Source organism: Pieris rapae, chromosome 20 (assembly GCF_905147795.1).
Source record: "Pieris rapae chromosome 20, ilPieRapa1.1, whole genome shotgun sequence".
NCBI classification, from domain to species: Eukaryota; Metazoa; Arthropoda; class Insecta; order Lepidoptera; family Pieridae; genus Pieris; species Pieris rapae.
In genome coordinates, this window is record NC_059528.1 from 5,544,182 (window position 1) to 5,568,873 (window position 24,692).

General features: G+C 32.5%; 1 protein-coding gene and 1 non-coding gene across 4 annotated transcripts in view; one reads left to right on the plus strand and one right to left on the minus strand.

Annotated features, from left to right (window-relative positions):
* The window catches only part of LOC111000984 (17-beta-hydroxysteroid dehydrogenase 13), a 32,148-nt gene that overhangs the window by 7,224 nt on the left and 232 nt on the right, over positions 1 to 24,692 (minus strand). For all 3 annotated transcript variants that reach the window (XM_022270622.2, XM_022270621.2, XM_045632579.1), the window contains exons 2-3: positions 22,538 to 22,607; positions 735 to 894 (exon numbers count right to left, since the gene is read on the minus strand). In XM_022270622.2, the coding sequence (XP_022126314.2) occupies positions 735 to 894; positions 22,538 to 22,599 (222 nt within the window). In that variant the 5' untranslated portion in view covers positions 22,600 to 22,607. The remainder of the gene's footprint in view (positions 1 to 734; positions 895 to 22,537; positions 22,608 to 24,692) is intronic.
* Positions 5,630 to 5,717, plus strand: Trnay-gua. Its single transcript is given in 2 exon segments — positions 5,630 to 5,666; positions 5,682 to 5,717. It is a non-coding gene; the product is annotated as a tRNA-Tyr (tRNA).

Consider the following 24,692-nt stretch of genomic DNA (forward strand, 5'->3'; position numbering starts at 1 on the left):
GTATAATACATAAAAATATATCTACACAGACAATGATTCGGTACATATTTATGCATGTTTTTTTTCGATTTTTAAAAGCCGTTATAATGAAGAAAAGTAGACCATAAGTTTTGACAACAATTATAAATATCTTAACTGTCCTTTTAGACATTATTATTGATATGACATTTGCATGCCTATTTTATATGGCTGGCTTTATCATATTTAATCAAAATGTACCACTTTTATAAATAAACGATTTATTATTATTATTATGAATGCTTTAACTCAGGATTGATTCATCTCCATACACTGTTTGCAAACGGGCTTAATCCAAGTGAACACAGTTTTTTTTTTATCTTGTAGAAATTTGCGCGTTATTCTTACTGTAATTTGATTAATACTATGTGAAGCAGTAAAATTAATGTATTCCACATCTGATGATTGAGTTGTGAACCAAAAATCGCATGTCAGACTAATTCTATGCCTATAAAGAATCTAAATCTGAGGATTACACAACTCAGTTTGAATTATATAGCAAATCTAAGAATATGTAATATAGTTATACAAATTATAACCAGTGTGGATAAATTGGTGCGTGCACAAATATAATGCATATAATTAATAAGTTTACAAAGATATCTATTACAAAAGGAATACAATAAAGGAAAAGAACCTAAGAATATCATAACAAGCCCTTCTTGTAATCAGATAGGCGATTATATCAGTTTTAATACACACAAAAAACAACTCACCAACACAATTTCCCCATTAACACTCTTAGGTTCTGGAGGTACAAAGAAGCGGTAGAGACAGTAGAACCAGGTCGCATAGAGCTTCACAATCAGAACTAGAATCTCTAGCGCCATCATAACGCCCTGGTACACCTTCATCGTGATGCCTTGCTCGTCTGTCCTGTAAATAAATAATTATTTTGTTAGATTATTTATTACACTTTATTGGGAGGATTATTGTTTGTTTGTGTACTATTAATTTATTTGTGTAAAGACATCTTTACCCTCTCTTAAATGCAAAATGTTCACTCACGATCCATAGCTCTATACATTATATTCTTAAAGTATGTGTGTTGTGCAACAGAAGTTAAATTAAGGGCCTGTTTCACAATGTATGGATAAAGTACCAAATAGCTATGCAACGCATAAATTATTTGAAAGATAAAAGTTACGAATACGATACTTCACGTTTCATGACGAATAGCGCTATCTGACAGTCGTGAAACGCAAAAATACTGTTTATCCTACCAATAAGTATTAAATAGCTTATTTGGAACTTATCCGGACATTGTGAAACAGACCCTTAGTATAAATATTGTTGAAATGATTATGTATATGAAATACAATGAAATACAGTACACAAGTACTGTAGTGCAGTTTATTTTTAACTAAACATACTTTTTATTATGTACCTATAATAAAGTTATTTCTTTTCTTTGCTTCTTAGTTAACAATATAGATCAAGTATATGAATGTATGTGAAATTAAAAGAGTGTGGCGGTGATTGACATAAAAATCGATATGAAATCGATGTTTATAAGAAAACCTTTGTGAGCAGAAATGTTAACAGCTTATAATAGATAAAATTTAAAATTCTGAAGATCTAGTAAAGTACAAGAATACTGAATGTTAAAGAATAGGTCAGTTATTATTTAAATAGCTTAGAGTATATATAACTGTCAACAATGACCAAAGAATTTACATAATTCACACATATGCTTGACTTCTCAACTGACCTAATAACAGTATATAAAATAATAAACAATAAATCTTATTTATTTATTTTTTATCTTTATTTTACAAAATAATAAAGTATATCAAAATATGTTACATTGGAAAACCGCTGTGGTTTGTACTATATGTACCATAGCAGTCTTGTTTGGGAGCGGGACAACTGCATGTAAAAGTATTTTTTTTAATTTAGAATTCATGTTGGTCGGCCAGGCTAGAAAATGCAATTAATCTCTCAGCTAAGCTTTTTGGAATTCAGTGCGCCTGACGGTAGATTTTGGTTTTACACTGAAGACTGCTCTGAATAGTCGACAACTTGACTGATAGTAAGACGTTTACTTGGTCGGTCAAGTAAACTTACACATTTTTAAAATTCGGGAGTAATAAAGGGTTCGCTCTTAAAGTTTCTCTAAAAGTGAATTGCAACAATCAAGTGTCATTCATTAAATTAGTTTTCATTACATTCTCAGCAACTAAACAGTCAAACTGTGTGAGAGCATAGGGCAGTGACAGACCTATTTGTGTCATAAGTCTGATTTGAATCAAGATTGCATGTGTAAGCGATAATTTATTCTCTGAGTAAGTTTTAACCAAATTAATAGAAATTAAAATCGGACGAGTTTATAGGAACTTTTCAGTTTTTGTACTTATAAGTATCATATGCATATACATGGTAATTATATTTAATGTTTTTTTTATTACGTTTAGATTCGAATGGGTTTCTTTTCATATACATATATCGTTAATAATGAAAATATTTTCTGTGCCTTCCAACTTATTTTTACTATTTTCGTTGAGTCGTTATCACAGCCAGATTGATAGGACGTTGGATTAACTAAAACAATCAATTGATAGATAAAGTGTATAGATAGATTGAATTCTCATGATTTACAAATTGCGTCTCTATTACATCGTGCTATAACTATTTTACAATACTAATCTATGTAAGACTTGTTTTCGTAGGCGACATTAATAAAAAATCGTATTGAATTTAAGTATAGTATAGAGTTAATTTGTCTTTGAATTATAAATCTCACAGGAAGGAATAAATTCATAAATTAAAGACTCGTTTTAAACTGCATGAGGTCACATGTAGATAACAAATATAAAAGTATTTTTAAATATCAAACGCAGTAACAATTATGTATATTTATAAATTAATACGAATATGTCTCTTTTACAATATAAGTTTGCATGTGCATTCTTCACAGCAGTGTTGGCTTAAAGTTTTTTTTTTAATGGAATCTCGCTGTTGGCCTTAAGGGCCTTTACAGCTCAGCACGGGCTGTTTTGGCGAGCTTAGCTCAGCCTGAAAGGGATTGGCTTAAAGTCTTCAGCGTGTGACTCTTATACCAGAGGTTCACCAACACAGAGTGCACAGTGCACAGAGGGAATCGAATCTTAAGAAAAGAAAAAGCCTTTTTAGTAGCTACATACATATGGAACATTTTGCTATGTTACCCCATACAGACCGTTGTCCGGTATAAAAACCAATTGTTCTTTCCATCAAAATCTTTCTCAGAGTTCAAGAAATAGATAAGAAAAATACTCGGATTGCTAAAATTCATTTTTATTGATATAGGTGGTAAGGCAAATAGAAGGTTTTGTTTATTGCCTCTGTACTGTCCTGTGGGGAGATGTTCTATGACATATTTTATTTACATTATAGTAATACTGCAATATGAAAAGACAACAAACAATTTATGACGAAGATTATAGGCTTTATTATTTATTTTAATATTCCGTTAGGGTATTTGGGTGCTGCCTAAATCACCTGATGACTTTGTGCGTGCTCTCTACCCTATCTCCTTTCTTTGCCATTCTAAAATGTGATTGGACGTAATAGACCATAAACTACTGATTTGTTTTGTAGCATTCGTCAAGATTGGTCTATATCTCGGTGGCATAAATAAATTATTTTGTCACGTAAAATGACAGCAATTGTACATCCAGTGTTGTTATAACACATAATAGTCGACTGCTAGATGTATTATAGAAAAAATAATAATATTGAATCTTCTTGGTATAGAGGAAGATTAATTTAACCTCAGTTTCTAAATACAAAGATAAAATATACCAATTACATCAGGAATTAAAGCAACCTTGCGTTCGGAGTGCTAATAAGAATTACGTATTGTTATGTAATATGTACCTACAACTTGCGAAGTAGATACTAACATATTTTTATTAGTATGATCTGATCTAGGAGAACAGGATATTAGGACAGATGGGACCTGCTAACGCAAATGTTTATTTTGTTATGGAAATGGTTACGAGACCAGGCATGGTCAAATGTAACTAAGAATTACACGATTTTTAAATTACAGATAAAATTATTTTCTAAAGGTTCTTTGAATCAACTTTTTTAAATTTATTTAATGGAGAAAGTTAATGAATAACATTTTCGCTTTAATAATACCTATTCAATGCTTAAGACATCATATGTAATATATATACTTTAATAATATTATTATCAAACTCCCCCTTACAACTTTACTTTCTTAGGCGTGACTTGCGTGATGCTCTTTACTGAAGTATAAAGTGCTATGATATAGTACTACATATTCATATAAACATTTTCCAAAGATATATGGGCTTCTCGTTTTTTTAATGTTAACGTCAGTATGGATGCGTTTAGAAACCGTGATAAGATTTTTTAAAATTAATTGTTGTTTGACAGATTCAGGACATTTAATGACGGTAAGAAATTGTTAAGAGCCTTTTCTCTGAGTGCCGACTACTTGCTAAAGGTGACTTCACCATTTATAATTTTTTCGATATTTTTTTTATATTATATAATTATGTCAATGCTGATAAACGGGGTTTGATTAATTTTGATAAATATTCGCCCTGATAACAAACGCAAACAAAGTTTCAAGCAAAATATGTCTACAATTTTGTTTAAATATTTTACAATTGGCTTAAGTTAAACGGCTGTCTACTTTCATAACTGTATTAAATTCCGAGTCGTCTAACGAAAGACAATAATTGTGACACCCGTTTTTCATTCAGGACGTGTTTCGTGTTATCATATTATATTTTACGAGATTTTTTGAATGACAATTGTCATACTTCCTTATACTTTCCATCTTCTACCGCATTTACCGAGTATTTCTTAATACTACTAATTCGGATAATCGGACCTGCAGCAGCGGACGGTTTCATCATCGAACGTAACAACAGAATACGAAATACTTCCTCTCTACGTCGTTCCACAAACTAAGCCTTTTTCTGAGGCACATTTTGCCGCGCACCACTATTATATGGAACTAGATGCCCGCTGAAGTATCTTCAAACCACCAGTAATGGTCCTTTAATACATATAAGAGCGTAGCAATTCTTTCAACGGAACGAACGGCAACGGACTTGCAAGCCTCGTGGCAGTGACCATTAGCGTATCGTTTAACATCAGAGCCTCCTACCCGTTTGTCAGCTGTTCTTTATACAAATGTTCAACCCTAAAACATACTCAATATGTAAGTATTAGAATTCTAATTAATTTCAAGTGCGACCTCTCTACGTTTGTTATTCAAATATAAGGGAAACTCGCTCAACTTGATACGGCCTTGCATTTTGCGTGTTATTGCAGCTTGCAGGTCAATTACAAGTATGCGTCTGTGGTTACGCTTGATTCATCACGATATCTATAACATTTGTCCTTTTCGATTCGTATAAAAAGATTAGGACACTTAATTGGCTAAGATTTTCCGTAATTTAGGTGTAGAAAGAGTTGCTAGAAATAATGTAACATTGATTATTTTTCTTATCTGTAATCGGATTTTTATTATTTATTACAAAATATTATCAGTTTTTATGATAATAGTTGCGATATTGATAAAAACGATAAATTTATTATGAACTACTACTAAAAGAATGTATTTTATAATTTCACTTGTAAGTTGCAACCTTCGATAGCTCAGTTGGTAGAGCGGTGGACTGTAGCTGTTTATAATTGATATCCATAGGTCGCTGGTTCAAATCCGGCTCGAAGGAGTTCTTTTTAAAATTTTTGAAGGATATTTATTGAAAACAATCTATTTATACTTGTATTGTTACTAATTATTTTTATAATTTGCACTATATTGTAATTAATATATCAAATTATTGACACATTATAAATTTACATTTGTATATGAATCTGGACTTTACTCGTAATAAAAATCATAATTTACACATACATATTATTTTTATCGTGACACAAAAACAAAAGTTACAGTTTGTTGTTTTGTCCTTATGGGTTTAATGCGTTTTTATTTTTCCAGTTTTGCCTCTATTTTTGCTTTTATCTGTCCTTGTTGTACCTTCCATCTTAAGATGCATTCCAGTTTGAACAACATATTTTCTTGTATTTCCGTAAGCATATAAATCTTGTACAACTTGTGTCTTGTAGAAATAAACAGTCAATAATGTTTAAACTTCGTACTGGAACTGAATTAATTGTCATTGGATTTGTTATTGATCAGTTGAAATTTATCAGTATAATTTAATTATTGCTTGCAGTGGATTTATGTACTGTTATATATTTTAGAGTTTTGCCATAGATCCCGATTATCAGACTTTTAGGTAACGTAGGTAGCCTTAGAGAAAGTGGTTTAACTAGTTATTACAAAGCCACCATACTTAACCGTTCGTAGTATAGATTACCTAGATAATAATAATATCTTACGTAATGAGATACAGTAAGCTGGAAACTTATATCCAAAGGCAATATAAAAAAATTAAGTTAAGAAAATATTTTGCTTGCACTTGTTTTTTTAAACCGAGACCTTTCTATTTTAAACCGACAATGAAATTTGTATGTAGTGTAAATACATTTTTCAATATCAATTGGGGCCAGGTGGCCTTTACTTCTTTATTTCCGAGGTCTCTAGACATCTAAATCCGGCCCTGCTGATTAATTGCTGTGTTTTAAATTTAAAGAACATAAATATAAAGCAGCACAAAAAACAATCACATACATTTTTTGCCTTTTTTATATTCTTGCACAAATCTAGTCTGTTTTTTTTTTAAATTCACTCAGTTAAATTACAGTAGCTTAGTTCTAGTCAAGGTTTACTTGATTGTTTAAACAGTTCCTAAATCAAGATAATATTTAAACAAGCGTTGGCGATAAATATATCGGGGATTGTATTTTTATATCTGAATTTTATCTTTGCATTTTTTTCTATTTCTGGTTACTTTATAAGTTATTAGTTGTCTTTATGAATATTTAGATTTCATTGACGTTTTCTATTATCATTAATATTTGATTAAATTGCGCACTTATGCAGACTTAACAAACCTTTTTTACAGTTTGTTTTTATTATGATCGCTGAAAGAGATCGCTTACAATCGCTTACAATCGCTTAATAAGCCCGTTGCTTTTAAGTTTATTGTTAACATTTTCATTAAATTCTTGTGTAAAAATTACTTTGTGAATAAATGTATCTAATAAATTACGTCAGACAACAAAATAACATAATCCTTTATTATTTAAGATTGCGTTCAACCGGCAAGCAACATAAACCGCCATTTTCTTCATTCATCCGTTTTTTTTACAAATACAGAATATGTTATTCTTTCCTAATTATAATAATTACTACATAGTACATACCTTATTTAAATATTTAACATATTGATCACTTCGTTAATTGATTACTAATTAATTTTAATTACATGTTAATGTATTTAATCGAAAAGTATTTCCATAGATAATAAAAACGTGACGGTTTAGTGGCCAGAAATAAAACGTTTAATATTCTACAGAAATTGTACTAAAAAAGTAAAGTACAAAACTAGTAACTGTCCTATTATGGCAATACATTATTCCAGTATCAAGGTTTTTTCAAATATCGTACATAGATACTCACTCAAAAAACAGTAGCTTTTGCTTTTTTCCGGACTGTACCACAGACACGTTAAGCCACATCACTAAATCTCAAATTATGTCCAAAAAGGTTAAATGTCAAATACACGTTTGCCGCGCGCCAACACGCGGCATAGGTTTTGAAGTTAGAACGCTAATGCACCGCAACGCACGGCCAGACTTTCACTAATGCAACTGCATGTTGCATAATTATCGGAAATATTACAAAAAAAACTGAATACGCATCCTGCGATCCTTCCCGCGATTGTTTCAGTTATTAAATTGGTGTTAATTCAGCTTTGTTATATGGAATACAAGAGGCATACGCGGCTTCTTCTGCGTTATAATATGTTTGTCTTATAAAAGATCACAGCGGGAAAACTACAAGCAGTCTGAAGTTATTAACATAGAAAACAATATTCTCATAAGTAATATTACGAGGCGACCTACGGGCTCATACAAGGGGTGACGTTCAACAGCCAACCTTATTTAGGATTACCGAAAATTATAATTATTTCTTTAGCTGTGAATATTTTGGGAAATTATTTTATAATAGTGGTTAACATCATTAATTTTGTTGTTGTATATAGTCTGTGCAGAAAAACAACCTGCGTAACGGTTATGCGAAATAATGTAATTCTTATTTGCTATGTAATTTCATTTATTAACAAAAATTACGCACCTTTATTCGTATAAAGTTTGTTATAGTCGCAGCACTTAGGTAATTCTGTCCACCAGTCTGCTATACGGTCTTCTCGCTATATTACTTTAGCTTAAGATTCAGAAAAAAGACTATGGATACTACTAAAAGACTATGGACTGTCAAAAACCGAGTTTGGCATATATGCATGCCATAGTTAAGATGTCAACAGTCATTATAATGGTATCGATAAAATTTGGTATAGTTATAGAATTTAAAAAAAAACTAGGGCCGCTACATTTTAGCTCTGGGCCTCAGATTTCTGTATGTTCTGTGAGTGACCATTTATTTTCTTAATAGGCAAGAAATTCTTGGGCTTAAATGCTTGACACACGCCGTCGAGTTTTTGGGTCTTAAGTCGTGCTGGTTGCAGATGAAGCCGATTGGTGCACAGCCGAGGATATAACCAACAAGTGTCATAGGTGTTGCAACTATCTAATCAAATAAAACCGCTCATTATTCCAGATATTGGTATACAATAGAATTAAGACAACATTATTTTCTTGTCTCTATTGTCATTTCAATCCAATTTAGGAAAAGTTTAGCCCAGTTTTATTTACACCCGCTTTTCGAAATACTTTTCGGTGGTTTAATGTAATGCCTTATAGCCGTACTTAGAACATTTGTTTTAATTTATCCTCAGTTAAATTGATTAGCCGATTTGTAAACAACTGATTAAAGGAAGCGTGGGGTGAATGACCCTTTTTGGCGGGACTGGGTTAAGTCACTAATAACATAATAATATATACAGTATCAATAGAAAACAATGCGAGTGGGTATTTACTTGAACTTGGCAAAATAAAAACTACGGAAATTTGTTTGAAACAAAAAAATTCAATTACTGACGTAACTCAAGGAAATAACAAATGTTCGTAATTTTGTGTTATGAAAAATTTAAGACTTCGTAGAGCTGTTTATAATAGAACCACATTTAATGAGATAATCTGGATTTAACCTTAGATACAAAGTAGGTACGTTTTTATAAAAGGAAGTATCTTTTTCTTATTTTCTGATTATATGGACACAATTATTATCACATTTACTACAATCAAGATTCAAGGATTTTCAAGCACAAGATTCTAAACATTACCCGTAAGTTCGATACAAAAAAATGTTTGACAAATTCAGAATGGCGCCAAGCGCACCGCGCATTTTTGGCGTTTTCACAGATAAGTAAACATTGGACTATGCTATAAAGTACTTTTCGCAAACAAACAATCACAAATCTGCCTAGTTAAGTTTTTTATACACATAAATACAGAGATATAATATATTTGTTGCTCCTTATGTTAATAAGGTAAGCTGCAAGTACGTTTTAATAAATTAGACATTCGAATTTTACGAAAGAGTAAATAAAAGAGATTATTGCTTCACCAGATTATTAACACCTTTACACAAAATACGACGCAACGCAACTACTGATTGCCCGTGACTTCGCTCGCATGATTTAGTGCGTGTTAACTTTAATCACGTTTTGACTGATGTAGTCCCATTTAGGTTAAGCAAAGTTTTATGTTTAAAAAGCAAAAAAGTTATAAGAGTAAGCAGATAAAGAAATATTATTTATAAACATGCTACCTCATCGTCGATTCATATATGACCAATTTCTCGTGACTGACATATGAAAATCATTATTTTTTAATAATTATTTTACTGTTTATTTTATAAACACTCTATATTTCATTCTGTCAATCTGCAGAATTGCTGATAATAGAACAAAGAGCTACGGGTTACAGGTCACTCTTATACATTCCACTGAACTACTCGTAGTGGCTTGTTAACAATCCAAACAAACATTCATATTTAGCTAGTATTTGAATGTATGTAACTTATCGGTTCCCACAAACCAATCATATATTTGTCAATCCGTTTTTTATACAATATTCTCCAAGTATGAGTCGCGTTGCATCAAAGGCTGTAATACCTATAGTACATAAAACGTAATATTGGTGGCGCAACTGTTAACATAACATATCATTAACAGTGTGAGAAACGTTTAACTCCTATAAGCGAATTTAAAGAGACAGATATATCTGGCGAATTAACTCCCTCTGCTCATTGTAATTTTAAAAAAAAAGTTGTGTTTGTCCTGTTCTGTCTTACTTTGGTACAACATTTAAACGCATTATGAGTCCAACGTAGTGGTCATGTGACTCAATCAAGTTATAGATAACTACCGGAACCTTGTGTTCATAATATATATTTAAAGTAGTAATATACTTATTTTAAAACGGTTTGTGAGGTCTGTCTTAAAGGCCAGAGACAAGGTAAACAGTGATTTGAATTTGGTACAGTCCATAGAAAATGTCACTTCCACTGTTTTCTATAAGACAACCTATGCTTCTAATATCAATGTTGTTGTACCATTATTGGTTTCCTAGCAGCCGCGTTATTGACTTCACACACATAAAATTAATTATTTTTCGCAATTCTATTTGAAACATTCTAGCTATCAAATACATTTATCAAGGTATTGTTTCGATGTATCTTTATCCGCAATTGTTAAGAAATAGTTTATATAATTTAATTGTTTAATTAACTTTAATTATTAACATGTTCAATTTAAAATTATTTAACCTTGTTTTACGTACATTGTATTTTTAAGTCTAGGTTAAAATATTTCCTTACGACCTTGCTTTTCATTACATATTTTGTTAACTCTGAGTGCCCACGATAAAAAAATACGTAGGTGTTTTATTCTACATTATTTTGACAATATACACTTCATATTTTTTTTCCGGAAGAACAACAACACCTTTATCTTATATAATACATTATCAGATATTCACACTGATTTTAATACGCATTCAATACATTTGTTACAGAAACATCGTTTTCATGTAGAACGCATGGTCATGCCTACAGTCTGGGCTAGGACTAGGGAATGAATGAATGATCCTGCGAGATCTCGAGCATTAATGACATTTAGGGGTATTAGTGTCAGAAAGTAATATCCTCCATGAACAAGCGGCGAATAATGTAACCACAGCACTGTTATTGTAATTATAAGTATAACTTGGAACAGCTAAAAGGCTACGAAATTTTCCATTTGTCGAGCAAATATATTTATCGTACCGAAAAAAATTAAAAATAAAGTCAGATTATATCACTGCTGGTAATGGTATAATCAATGATTGCAGATTTAAATTTAAGTCCTGCTGCTATGTTATGTACTCCGACAGCTAAAAGTAGTTTTATTTAATATTTCAATCATAAACTGGTAATGTTATGTACCTACTTTCAACATCAAAATATGTTTTCATTATGATGATATTTCAGAATAATATGTTTGAAAAAGAAACGTTAATTAAAATTATCCATGCATGACTCACGGTCTTACTTTTAAATTATTTATTTACTGCTAATGTATATTTTTTGCTTTAAGCAGCCTTCAGACACGTTAACGGGGGGCAGAGTGCAAAATTTTGTGTCAATCAACATCCGTCAAAGATCAAAAAGTGGCCTTGGGAATAATCCATATGATTCCAATGCTAAAAGGTTACACGTACACACATAAGGTTAATTGTGTATTCGTGTGAGTTATTGCGTAAGTGTGCGTGTCTGTCCAGCTAAATTGGGCTTTAATGTATCTGTTATGGTTTGTCTAATCTGGCCTTGAACTGACGTTAGCAAACGACTGACAGATGACAATTCGATTGCCGCGTATACGCGGTTCTTTCTTTTATTTTTTTATTTTTTTTTTCCCTTTGGCTCTAACACTGTTTGTGCATTAGCCAGCGTCAAGTATGGGATTTTTATAATTCGTTGTTTTAATTATTTACAGTTTATGCATAATGAAAAAAACTAAGGAAACCAATCGCGACATAACATAAATAATTGAAAGCGCATAAATTTACAAAAAATCAGAATAATTAATAATGGAAAAAAATCAAAATTATAGTTTAATGTTATTATTTACAATAAACATACTTATAATACTATATACAAGGGGATTGAAATCTCGAAGAAGTAAATAAATATTGGTAGGAAGGGGAACGGACAGAGAAACTAAAGAAGTATATAAAGAAGAATGGTCATACTTAGGACAAGAAAAGAAAACATGATTCAAGTCAGAATAGCTCTCGCCACACTCACAGGCGGTACTAGTTACGATACCGAGTTTGTGCAAATGAACTGGAAGGCTGTTATGTCCCAGACGCATACGGATTATAGTAGAAGTGGCAGTTTTACCAAGCGACAATTTGGCAAACCACGGCTTCCTGGGAACGGAAGACTGTATAGCATACAAGAAACGACCCTTAATCCGGCCGTTCTTTTCCCAACACATATTCCACGATTTGTGGAGATATATGCCGGGCAAAGCAGCAAGATCATGGCCAAAATTCTTGTACGGGTATACGTCACCGGTCACAGTAGCACTGTTAGCCAAACTGTCAGCTTTCACATTTCCAGAGATACCACAGTGACTAGGTATCCAACAAAATGATACTAAATAGTTGTGTAATTGGCATTGCAACAGCTTTCTCCTACATTCAAATATAACATGAAAGAATGGGTTTAGTTTAAGTGAAAATTTTGCTAAGCTCTGTAATGCACTTAAGGAATCGGTAAATACAACGGTTTTTTTGAGTTTGAAACACAGCACATATTCAAGAGCTTTTAGTAGTCCAAAACATTCACCGGTAAAGACCGATGATTCTGGAGGTAATTTAATTTTCTGAACTATGTTGTACTGTTTGTGGTACACTCCAACACCAACACACCCATTGGAGTGTTTAGAAGCATCCGTATACATTTGATGCCAGTTAGGCCATTTCATATTGACATTGGAATTAAAGTTTGCATTGGCATTAAAATCAGATTTTTCAATGCCAATAGAAAAGCATATCTCAGGAGAAAGAAGTAGAGAATCATAAGAAGAGCTAAATAGGGGAAGTATATAAAAGGAATGAGTTGGGGCTTGTAATTGTTTAAATTTCAGAAAGCTTTTTAATAGACAAGGTAAAGGTTTATGTGAAGAGGGTAATTTTTGAGAAAGAGATTCCAGTTTGGAAATGAGGGGATGATTATGGAACTGGACAGTTCTAAAAATGAATCTATCTGACAGATATTGACGCCTTAAGTTTAATGGAGGGTCACAACATTCTATTTGCAGAGCATTAACCGGACTCGATTTCATCGCACCAGAAACAATCCTCAAAGCCCTAGACTGTATGAGATCTAGTTTTCTAAAGCCTGCTACATTACCTGGATCTAAGAAAAAGGTCCCAAAATCAAGAACGCTTCTAATGACAGCATTATATACCAACCTCAATGTGGCCGGGTGAGCACCCCACCAAACTCCACTGAGACATCTCAGCATATTCAAGTGTCGCTCACATTTACCAACCACAAATTCGCAGTGTGGTTGACCTGTTAGTTTAGAATCAAGTATAACTCCTAAGAACTTTACTTGATTATTGACGGGTAATATATTATCGCAATCATATCTTATAGTTGGTGAGGGAGGAGTTCTGGATTTAGTGAAAAGTACGACGGTACTTTTTGAGGGAGACAGATCTAGGCCATTTGCATCCATCCAAGATTTTAGGAAAGATAAAGAGGACGAGACACGTTGTTCAGCATTACTTACAGACTTATCAGAGGCATAAATAACCAAGTCATCGGCATATTGTAATATACTAACTGAATCTCCGATAGAGTTTTCTAGGTCATGTGTATAAATATTGTACAATAAAGGACTCAGCACAGACCCTTGTGGCAAGCCCTTCCATACCAGCCTACTAGGCATGTAAGGGCCGCCAACATCTAAAATAATTTTCCTCTCTGATAGAAGATTTACAATGAAATTATTTAAAAAATAAGGAACCTTTAATTTATCTAATTTACTTTTTAGAATATGTAACAAAACATTATCATAAGCCGAATTAATATCCAAGAAAGCTGCAACTACTGACTTTTTATTTGAGAAAGCATTACGAATGTCCGTGACTAATATGCCTAAATTGTCACACACACTTTTACCTTTTCGAAATCCAAACTGAGTTGGTGACAGATATTTATTATTTTCTATATACCATTCAAGCCGATTTTTAATTAAATGTTCAACAACTTTTGTTATCACCGATGACAAGACTATAGGACGGTATGATTTAATATCAGATCGAATCTTGGACGGTTTTAAAAATGGCAGCACTATTTGACTTCGCCAAGATGGCGGTATGTCATTTGTCAAAAGAACTTTATTTATTAAATTTAAAAAGTAATTTAATCCATTTTCGCCAAGGTGAGACAAAAAGGAATATGGGATCCCATCTTCCCCAGGAGCACTGTCTTTAACGTAATTTAATACACCTTTTAATTCTAATAACGTAAAAGGTAGATTTAGTGAGGAAGGGACAACATCAGAGTTATTTTGTGTAGAAAAGTGGATGAGATCTGGAGCAGAAGGAGGAGCCAAGCGATCAAGGAATTGATCAGCTAATTCTATAGGAAGCAACGACGGGTTAGAAGGATTGATAGCTGACCTGAATCTTTTGATATTTCGCCAAATGACAGAAGTATTTATTCCAGGTGATAAAGAGCTACAATATTTCCTCCAACCCTCAGATTTCTTTTTTTTAAATAGTTTTTTAACCTCTTTCATTACATTCATTAAGACCTCGTATTTTTCCATAGACATATCATTGCGATAATTAAGCTCAGCTGCCTTGCGTTTTTTAATAGCTGTGGTACATTCTTCATCCCACCATGGTGGAGATGACAACTTATTACTACTCGGCTTTTTCCTAGGAAAAACACTATCAGCCGATTCTAACAAAACATCTTGTAAATAATTACTATTTGTGACATTATCTTCTGAGCAATTATTCAGTTTCTCTTCTAATAATAAACTGTATTGACTCCATTTCGAGTCTATGATTTTGTGTTTAAGGCGAGACTTTTTAATAAACATATTACTATTTTTTTTACAGGGAAATGAAATGATTATGGGATAATGATCACTATTGTAAGATGAACACAAAGTAGACCAAGAGAGAGAAGATGCTAAATTGGGAGTACAGATGGACAGGTCAATGGCACTAATTACTTCACCAGGCTTTGTAAGGCGAGTAGGAGAACCCGTATTTAAAATGCACAGGTTATACATGTCTAAGATATCCAATAATTCATACCCGTACCTATTAGATACTGAACTACCCCACGATGTATGATGAGAGTTGAAATCACCCAGAATCATGAAAGGCTGAGGGAGAACTGAAATTAAGTTTTTAATTTCATTGAATATTTGCAAGGAGGGGTGAGGGACATATATAGAGACAAAACAGATGCCATCAACAATAGCTGTAATGATAGAAAAGCTGTTACTATGTGAAGGAAGAGGGAAGGAAGAAAAGATGCTTGAGTTTCTGATGAGCAGGCATACACCACCATACCCATCAGCCCTGTCTTCTCTTAAGCAAGAATAACCAGGGATTTTGAATACCTGATCTGGCTTTAGCCAGGTTTCAGATAAAGAAAAAATAAAAGGATTAAAATTATTTATAATGTGTATAATTTCATGCTTTTTGTTTATAATACTGCGGCAGTTCCATTGAACTAACCTGTCCATGTTGGCCATTATTATTATCAGTGTAGGAATTAATTAAATTAGCAGCGTGGGACGGTATAGATAAATTAGGTTGAGAAAGTAATTTAATTAATGTAGTAATTAACTCTATTATTGTCTGTTGTGAATTTGCATTAGGCGATGATGGTAATGCACATCCATTAGAAGGCTCTGGCATATTGTAGTCTCTTACAAGAGACTCATGTGCTACATGATCGAAACCTTTACTGTGTTGAGGAGGCGTTCTGGGTTTAGTGAAGACTGTTTTTTTATAAGATATTGTACGTGGAGGTGGTGAACCAGGCAATACTGTATTTCCACCAGGAAGAGATTTACTTGGGAGAGAGGATACAACATCAGCAAATGATTTCGAAATTGGGGGATGTAATTTTGACGCTTCAATATAAGATAAGCTATTCTCTGCCATTGTTACTTTTATATCTGTTTGTCTCACATATTCTGGGCATTTTTTGCTTGAAGCAAAGTGCAGCCCAGAGCATAAGCAGCAAGAACCATGGTCTTCCTCTACATTACAAGTATCTCCAGTGTGGCCTTGACCACACTTGTAACACCTGGGCTTTGACCTGCATTGGACCTTGGTGTGCCCAAAGCGGCAACAATTAAAGCACTGAATTGTGGGATACACATACAATTTAACCGGCATAGAATTATAACACATAAATATCCGTTTAGGCAAAACTTGTCCATCAAATGTAAAAACAACTGTTTGTGAAGGTTTCCACGTAGGTGAGTTATTGACCATGATTTTATAATTAAGTCGCCTGATTTTTATAATTTCCCCACATCCAATGGGTATGTTAGTGTTTTCCATAATATCTTCAGGAGACCATTCCGTTGGTACTCCCCTAACCAAACCCATCCTTGTAATATTGAAAGTAGGGATAAAAGCTTTCATGTTGTTAGTTGGTAAGCAGTTTGAATTTATAAAGCTGTTTGCGTCTGTATATTTACTAAAAGTTAATGTCATTTTATTTCTGCCAATACGTTTTAAACTACCATCTACAATATTTTTAAACAGAAATTTTTTTAAAAATCTCCCGAATACAACTGGGTGTAAAACTGTGCTATCATCTTCAGCAGACTGTACTTTCTGCACATGTACCACAAACGGGCCGTGGTCATTGGCATCGTAACTAGCCCTACCAATTTGTGTGGTGGGTTTAGAAGATATACCAGTGGAAAGAAGAGGCATTGTTGTCTTATTTGTGGAAGGACTAGGTGGAGGCAAATTGTTGGTTGGTGGTGTCACAGTGGTCTCAGCAAATTCATCTGTGCATTGACAAGAATGACTGTCTGATGGTTTAGAGTGTTCTGTATTACTTTTGCGTTTCCTTTTATTGCAATGTTTGCAAATTTTGTGTAAATTTTGTTTGTGACTGCGCTTCAGCTTCCTTTTGGAGGCCAAAGAACAGTCAGAATCCATACCGGATTCATTAGATATGGTGATAAATGCAACCGCGGGGGGCGCCGTGCCCCCCGGGTCCGGAGGCTCGTTCATAAAACTCAGAAAAGCTTACCAAAACTCGAAGAAAGAAGAAGAAAAATATAAATAATAATACAAATTATAAATATATACAATATTTAACTATTCTGATCACTAAATTTTTAAAAATATTATTTTACAGAAAATTCAAACAAAAATCGCGCCCGCCAAATTCGAAGCTTCCCGCGTTTTTTCTTTCTTTTATTTGGTTTTTGTTGATGAATGACTTCCCATTAAAACATTGGGAATGTAAGCCAAAGTCGAAGGAACAGAATTTTTACATTGTCCCATGTTAATGTTATCCTGAGTCATGTTTTTTTTAAAATACAATGGCACTACAAAGTACAACCTTTTAAGTTTGGCCTCAGATTTATGCATTTGTTTCATAATCATTTGTTTTTATAATAGAGAAGTAGGTGAAAGTCTTCCGTCAACTTTAAGGTCAAAAGCATGTAGGTTTCCTTTGATGTTTTTATTTGCTGTATGAGCGAATGTTTAATAAAAAGTTCCATTGGTGCTGAGGATCGAACCTACAAGAGTCGCACGCTGAAGCCACTATGACCTAGCGGTTTCTGACAGCTGGTATAATTTTTATTATGACCAAAAATAACAATATCCAAAACATATTAAAATTAAAAATAATTAATTTTCTGATGGCATTAAATTATATTCTTGATCATACAGCACATTTTTTGTGTCATATAATTTTACAAGCGAAAACTCGCGCCTTTATTTTATTCCCACAAACTAAAGATAAAATTCGAGATATAAGCTTTACGAGCCCTGAACATGCCGATGAGACCTCTAAGGAAGAACCCACTTTTCTCAGTGGTTCCATCGAATACGACAAAGTGTAGAGAGGAACGGAGATTACTTCGAAAAATAATAAAAGTATTGGCAACTTTCTGCATTAAGCCGTTTTTCATTTTCTAAACATTTTCTGTGTTACCTAGGTAAAAATTAGCGATAACAAAAGGTTAATAAACTTTCTATTACATTACCCACGGTTTATCAACATCCTTAATTATACCTAAGTGACATCAAAATGTGATTATGAACATATTTAACATGTGTGCCTCAAAATACAGTATGTATCGCATTTTTTTCAATTCCAGTGTCCAATGCATCTAAACGTTCAACTTTAAATTATAATCAAAGCTACATACAACCCATGAGTAGATTAATGTTTGCTTTCCTTAGTAATACATATATAATTTATTTACCTTAGTAATAGTAGTATTCGCGAGAATCCAGCATGTCCCAAATGCAAAAATCGGCATGAGTCAGATAGAAGGATTAATTTACTTGACTAAGAAATAAGAGTGATAAAAGAAACCGATTGAACGCTGTACGCCTAAAGAGAGACACATTTAAAACACTTACTTAATTATATAATATATACTGCGTAAATAAAATACATTACTATCATACTTTCGTAGTAATCATAGTGTAAGAGTGAGTCCCTAGGAGTACTGTAATAAGAAAGACGCTTAACAGAAACTGGTGGAAACAGATATTCTTCTCTGGAGCGGGAAAACATACAGATGTTACTACGATGCTCAAACATGAGCTACCAAAGAGAGTCAGACAGGGACAGAAGAAATATATGATAACATGCCCCCTTAACAAAGATGATGACAAAAGACGCAAAAGTGTTTTTTAAATAGCTAGTATTCCACCCGACCAGTTCTACAAACCAAGGCGAATTGGCCGATGAGAGTATGGCCCTTCCCGATTCCACATCATTTATGGGCATAGGGCCGTAATTTCAAAATCTGCATCAGGCTATAGCTGTTAGGGTTTTAGTAGGTATACACAGCAAGTCCCACATAACCCTCCACCACACGGCAGTCTCGCGGAGGAAGGCGTTTTCACAACGCATTTAATTCCCCACAAAAAAAAGGTTGTAATATCTGCTAACACAGTTGTAATTTTTTATTAAATTTTGATAATAGATAAACTTATTTTTTTATTTAACATATTACAATTACAAATTACTTCTTTTTCTAAAAGTCATGTATATTTTGTGACTGCCAGATATTTAATTTCAAGTTACGGTCTTGATTTAAAAATAGCTTACTAATCCTCAGTAATCTGCCAGATTTTACAGATAATGACGTCATTGGTAAAAAATCTTTTGTTTATGATTGACCTTGGCTGTCTAAAATGATTCCTACCTGTGATAAATATAAATGCGTTGGTTTTAATATCATTGCCAAATTCATTAGCTTATAATTTTGTCACTATAAATGCTTTAGGAAGCGGGAAGACTTTGACTTTATTTATTAGTAATTTGTTCAATATTAATTCCATGTTTTTTATCTCTTAATGTACTTAACTGACTTATGTTTTCTGTTTCGTATATTTTGTTAAACAATGTAATCTGTTACTTTGTACACTGTATAAGTGTTTTTAGAATATGTATATGTGTTGCTGTAATATTACTTATATATAAATAAAGTAGTGATTCGAAAACATCGAGTTTTTATTGATCAAATACGTATGTTTAAACGTTTAAAGTTTTTGACCAGTCTCATTTACCCTAATATAAATTACTAAGTTACGAAGTTGAGAACAGGAGTCTTAAATATTATACTTAATGTTTATTCCATTTATAGAAAAAAAAATGGTGGTAAAGTCAACAAAATGGTGACTTCAAAGAACCCACAATTGTATAATTGCAAAGAAACAATACCAAAGTAACGCCACGATTTTGATGGGGTTCTCACGACCAATCGGCGGTAAGCCTTTGAGGAACCAAGGTTAAACCCCTTAGTGGTTTTTGGTGTTTTGTATAGTTTTAGTTTATTTATATTGTTTTCGTTAAAAAAATCTAAAAAAGTATTTATTTATAATTTTCGTTCCGACGGGGAATCAAATCCTAGGCCAGAAGGTATATCAACGAGATAGTAAAAGAAATATTTATTAAGCACTTGATTTTTGAATATTGTTACTATGTAGGTACCTAAGTCAACGAAAACCTTATATTTATAAACTTTGAGTACAAAGGCATCCTAAAAATAAAACAAAAGAATTATGTATGTACATACAAATGAGTATCATCATAATGGTCTTGTCTTGGCAACAATAATTAGATGACTAATGTCCGACGAAGTAGTTTTGGCCAAGTGGCTTCAGCATGGGACTCGTCGGTCTGTAGGTCGTAGATTCGATACCCGGCTGCACCAACGATCTTTCTCCCTAAATGCGCCATTAACATTCGCTCGAACGGTTAAGGAAAACCTCGTTGGAACCGGCTTGCCTTAGACCCAAAAGCGATGATGTATGTCAGGCACTAGAAGAACACTGATTTCCTATTAGATTGATCATGAAACAGAAACAGAAAGAATCTGAGGCCCAGACCAAACAAGGTGTAGTAGAGCGTAGCGCCACCCAGACTTTTTTATTTAACAATTTATTAAACAATTTTATTCTTAGGGCCTATTTCACAATGTCCGTATAAGTTCCAAATAAGCTATTTATTAATTAGTATTTTTGCGTTTCACGACTGTCAGATAGCGCTATACGTCATGAAATGTGAAGTATCTTATTTGGAACTTTTATCTTTCGAATAATTTATGTGTTGCATAGCTATTTGGCACTTTATCCATACATTGTGAAACAGACCCTAAATATATTTGAATTTCCAAGTAGTCCCGAACTGATATGACCTCCTAGGTATATAAATAATTAATACTAAACGCCTGTTTAGTTTCTTATCATTACAAAACAGTATAGGGCTTAGATTGTTCACATTATATATATATATTATTATTATTTTTTATGTATAATGCTGAGACATAACATTTAATTAAAGTAATAATTCATATTTCACTGTTTCTCAAGGTAATATTTTTATTTCTACTAACATACCTGTTTCATCATGAACCAAACCAGTATTTGTTGATATGAGCTGTTTAAAATTGCATATTTTTTGTGAGTATCAATTAATATTGATGTCTCATAAGCTTCGTTCTACAGTTATGCCCGCTATTCTATTTCGTGCATTTTGGCAAGATTATTTAGGTATAATATTCACCCAATTTACATAAATTATAATGAATTATATATCCAAATCTTTACCAATAATTTCTTAAAGAAATAACTCAATTAAGTTATAAGTGAAAAACACGCAAAATCTGTTTAGTAATTTCGTTTTATTTTCCTAATTTAACTTAATAACATGTAAAAATACATTGCAAGTAACTAACTAATATTAAATTAATAAAATTTTAATATGCTCCAATTATTGAAGGTAAACATTTCAACAATTATTTTATCAAGGTTTGCCTGATTTTCCTTTATGTCAATTCAACTTCTTTCACCCGAAATAAAATGCTAAATAAAATTAGACCGATTTTTATCGCAAAGTTTTTGTGACGAATGCTGATTTATAGACTTTTACAAAAATAATTTTACGGTTGGGTGAATGGTAGTATGAATTTGGTAACAATATAAAAAGTATATTTTATTGATGGAAGACGATGGCAGGCCATAAATTAAAGTAATATACCATATATATTAGTATTTCGATGTAATTCATAGTAATAATTTTTATTTAAATATAATTTTATGCTTTAAAACTAATAGTCCGAGCGACTTAGCAGAAACCATCATTAGTTAATATGTATTGCGTAGACTTATGGTAAGATTAAGAACGAGAGTAAGACTCCCGTATGTAAATAAGTAAAAGTAATGTATTTGTCACGGGGAAGACATACTTCGTCCTAAGTTTGACTCTCCCAAGATTTCAAGTTACCAACACACAAAGGTGCTTTAAACTAGCTATGATAATAGTTTAACATGTTTCCCATTAAATATTTTTTAAGATTTATTTTTTATAGCTATTTGCATTTATTTCCAATTATTAGTAAATTTAGGAAGACTATTCGATGTCCAAGGCGAGCCTCATTTGGTACCGTGCTTAATAAAATGACAGGTTTTCTTCGTTAAAACGTGTTTACATTTAAAAAATAGATTTTATGTTATGACTATGATTTTTTTTCGATATCTTGAATTCGAATTTTAAAAATGTGACATTTCAAAATGCTATAAAAGGTTGATGGTTCTGTAATATTATTGAATAGATACATACATGTACATTATTAAAAAAATAAGTAAAATAAATGAACCATATTGAAATATAGAATATAAAGTTCGTAATGTTTACTGTCTCAATTTTGTAAAGACTTACCAGGGTGCCTGTTTTATTAAATTTTGCGCACTTCCATTTTTCTGTGTTTCCGTGGTTGCCATCGTTAGTTCTGTAACAAAATCCGTTTTTAAATATTCTATATAAATATTCAAATAAACCACAGGTATTAGGCAATATTTGAGTCATAGATAGAAAACAACAGAATCATATAAGTATTATTGGACACTTAATATATTTTTTTATTATATTGATAATATTTAAAGCATTTATTACTGATTACCTTATACAATTATATTAAAAAATTGGAGCACTAAGCAATTAACACTAAAAATAATTAGTGTTTTTTAAATAATTACTTGCCAACTAATTAATAGTAATAATTAGTTGGCAAGCTTTTCCTTGGACATAGGCCTCCTTTAAGAGCTTCCACTCCTATCAGTTTCCAGCCCTACTCAGCCACATAGTAGTAGTAGAACACATTGAAGTAGGTTAAACTTAAATTACTTATTAACCTTTAGCATTGGCCGTTATACAAATAGAAGCTGCTGATTTAAAATATATAATATAGCATAAATATGTATGTACATACAATTTTATTAACTTTGTAAGGGGTTTTTATGTAACTTTTAAAGGGTTGTCTTGGTAGAACAAGCAATGACTTTAATTGTATGCAAAGTTAGGATCACAATAATTACAATATCGCGAAATAACGTTAACCTGTGTACGTGGGTAACACAGAAAATGTTTAGAACTGGCCAGTTAGAAACATTGCTAATGAAAACTTTTTTGAATATCAATTTTAGAACTCTTTGGTACCCAAATGTAGTAAAGTGCATTCATTCGTCATTTGTTTTGATTAATTGGCGGCAAATCTAAAACTCCTGTTACACGTGAAAATGAACCTAACGCGAGAAAATGTTCGGTCAATGATTTATTATGACTATCGGTGTGGGCTTACTCAACAACAAAGCTATGATAGGCTGCGATTAGCAATTCTTAATGAAGCCCCATCTCGTGTAACTATTTACAATTTTAACAAGTTTAAGCGTGGACGTAGCAATCTCATTGATTCGCGTGAGGGACGTCCTTTAACAGCGACTACTGAATATAACATCAGTGCGACGCATGATAGGAGAAGATAAGAGAGTGACCTATCAGCAGATACGGGCAACCTTAGGCATTGGTATGAGTCAAGTTCAAAAAAATATTACACGAACATTTAGGCGTCTGGAAGCTTTGTACCAAATGGATTCCCCATACTATAATTGACGACCAGACACACCTTCGCATGGACTGGTGTCGCCAAATGTTAGATAACTTCAACGGCGGTGACTCTAATGCTGTATTTGGCATCGTCACAGGTGATGAAAGCTATATATTACTACGAACCCGACACCAAAAGACAATCATCTCAGTGGGTTTCTTTCGAGGATTGGGATTGCGAGGATGAGGATTGACCAACTTAAATAAAGAATGTAAAAAATTCGACAGAAGCGCCCTCGAAGCAGGAACCTTCATCAACACGACAAAAATACTTTCAGTGTTACCTAGGTATCCAGTTCCAGATAAGTACTGAATAATCCGTTGACATCACGAAGAAATCGAACTTCTGACGGTAATCCATAAAAAATGAATCACTCATAGCTTATAGTCTTCTTTAAATAATTATTATTGAAAGACAGAAATAACAATTAGATATTATCGTCTGTGCATTTTTTTTATTTAATTAATTAATTTAATATATTTTCGAACCCATTTTTTATATAAATAAAAAATGCTTCATTTATAAATGCTCAAAGGTGTGATTGGCCGAAACATTAAAAAAAATTATTAAAAAAAAATCTAGCATAATCTAGTATAATCGTATCCAAAGGGTACGTTCACAACTTATATTAATGGGGTGTTAATATATGCTGAACTAAATAAGGACTTATTTAGTTCCAAACCTTATAATTTATTGTGTTATGAGTGATTAAAAACTTATTTAATATTCTGAAAAATATACCCATTGTAACCTGTCTCAACTTGGCACGGCAGCATTAAATGTTTTGGAAATACATATGTTACTCATGGATAATGCAGCATACAAAGTTTATTCGTTTTAAACTTACAACTCTTATCTTTCCCCTTTATATTCTATATAGAAATATGCTTTTACAAAAAGTTTTTTCACGATTTTAGATGATTAATACAT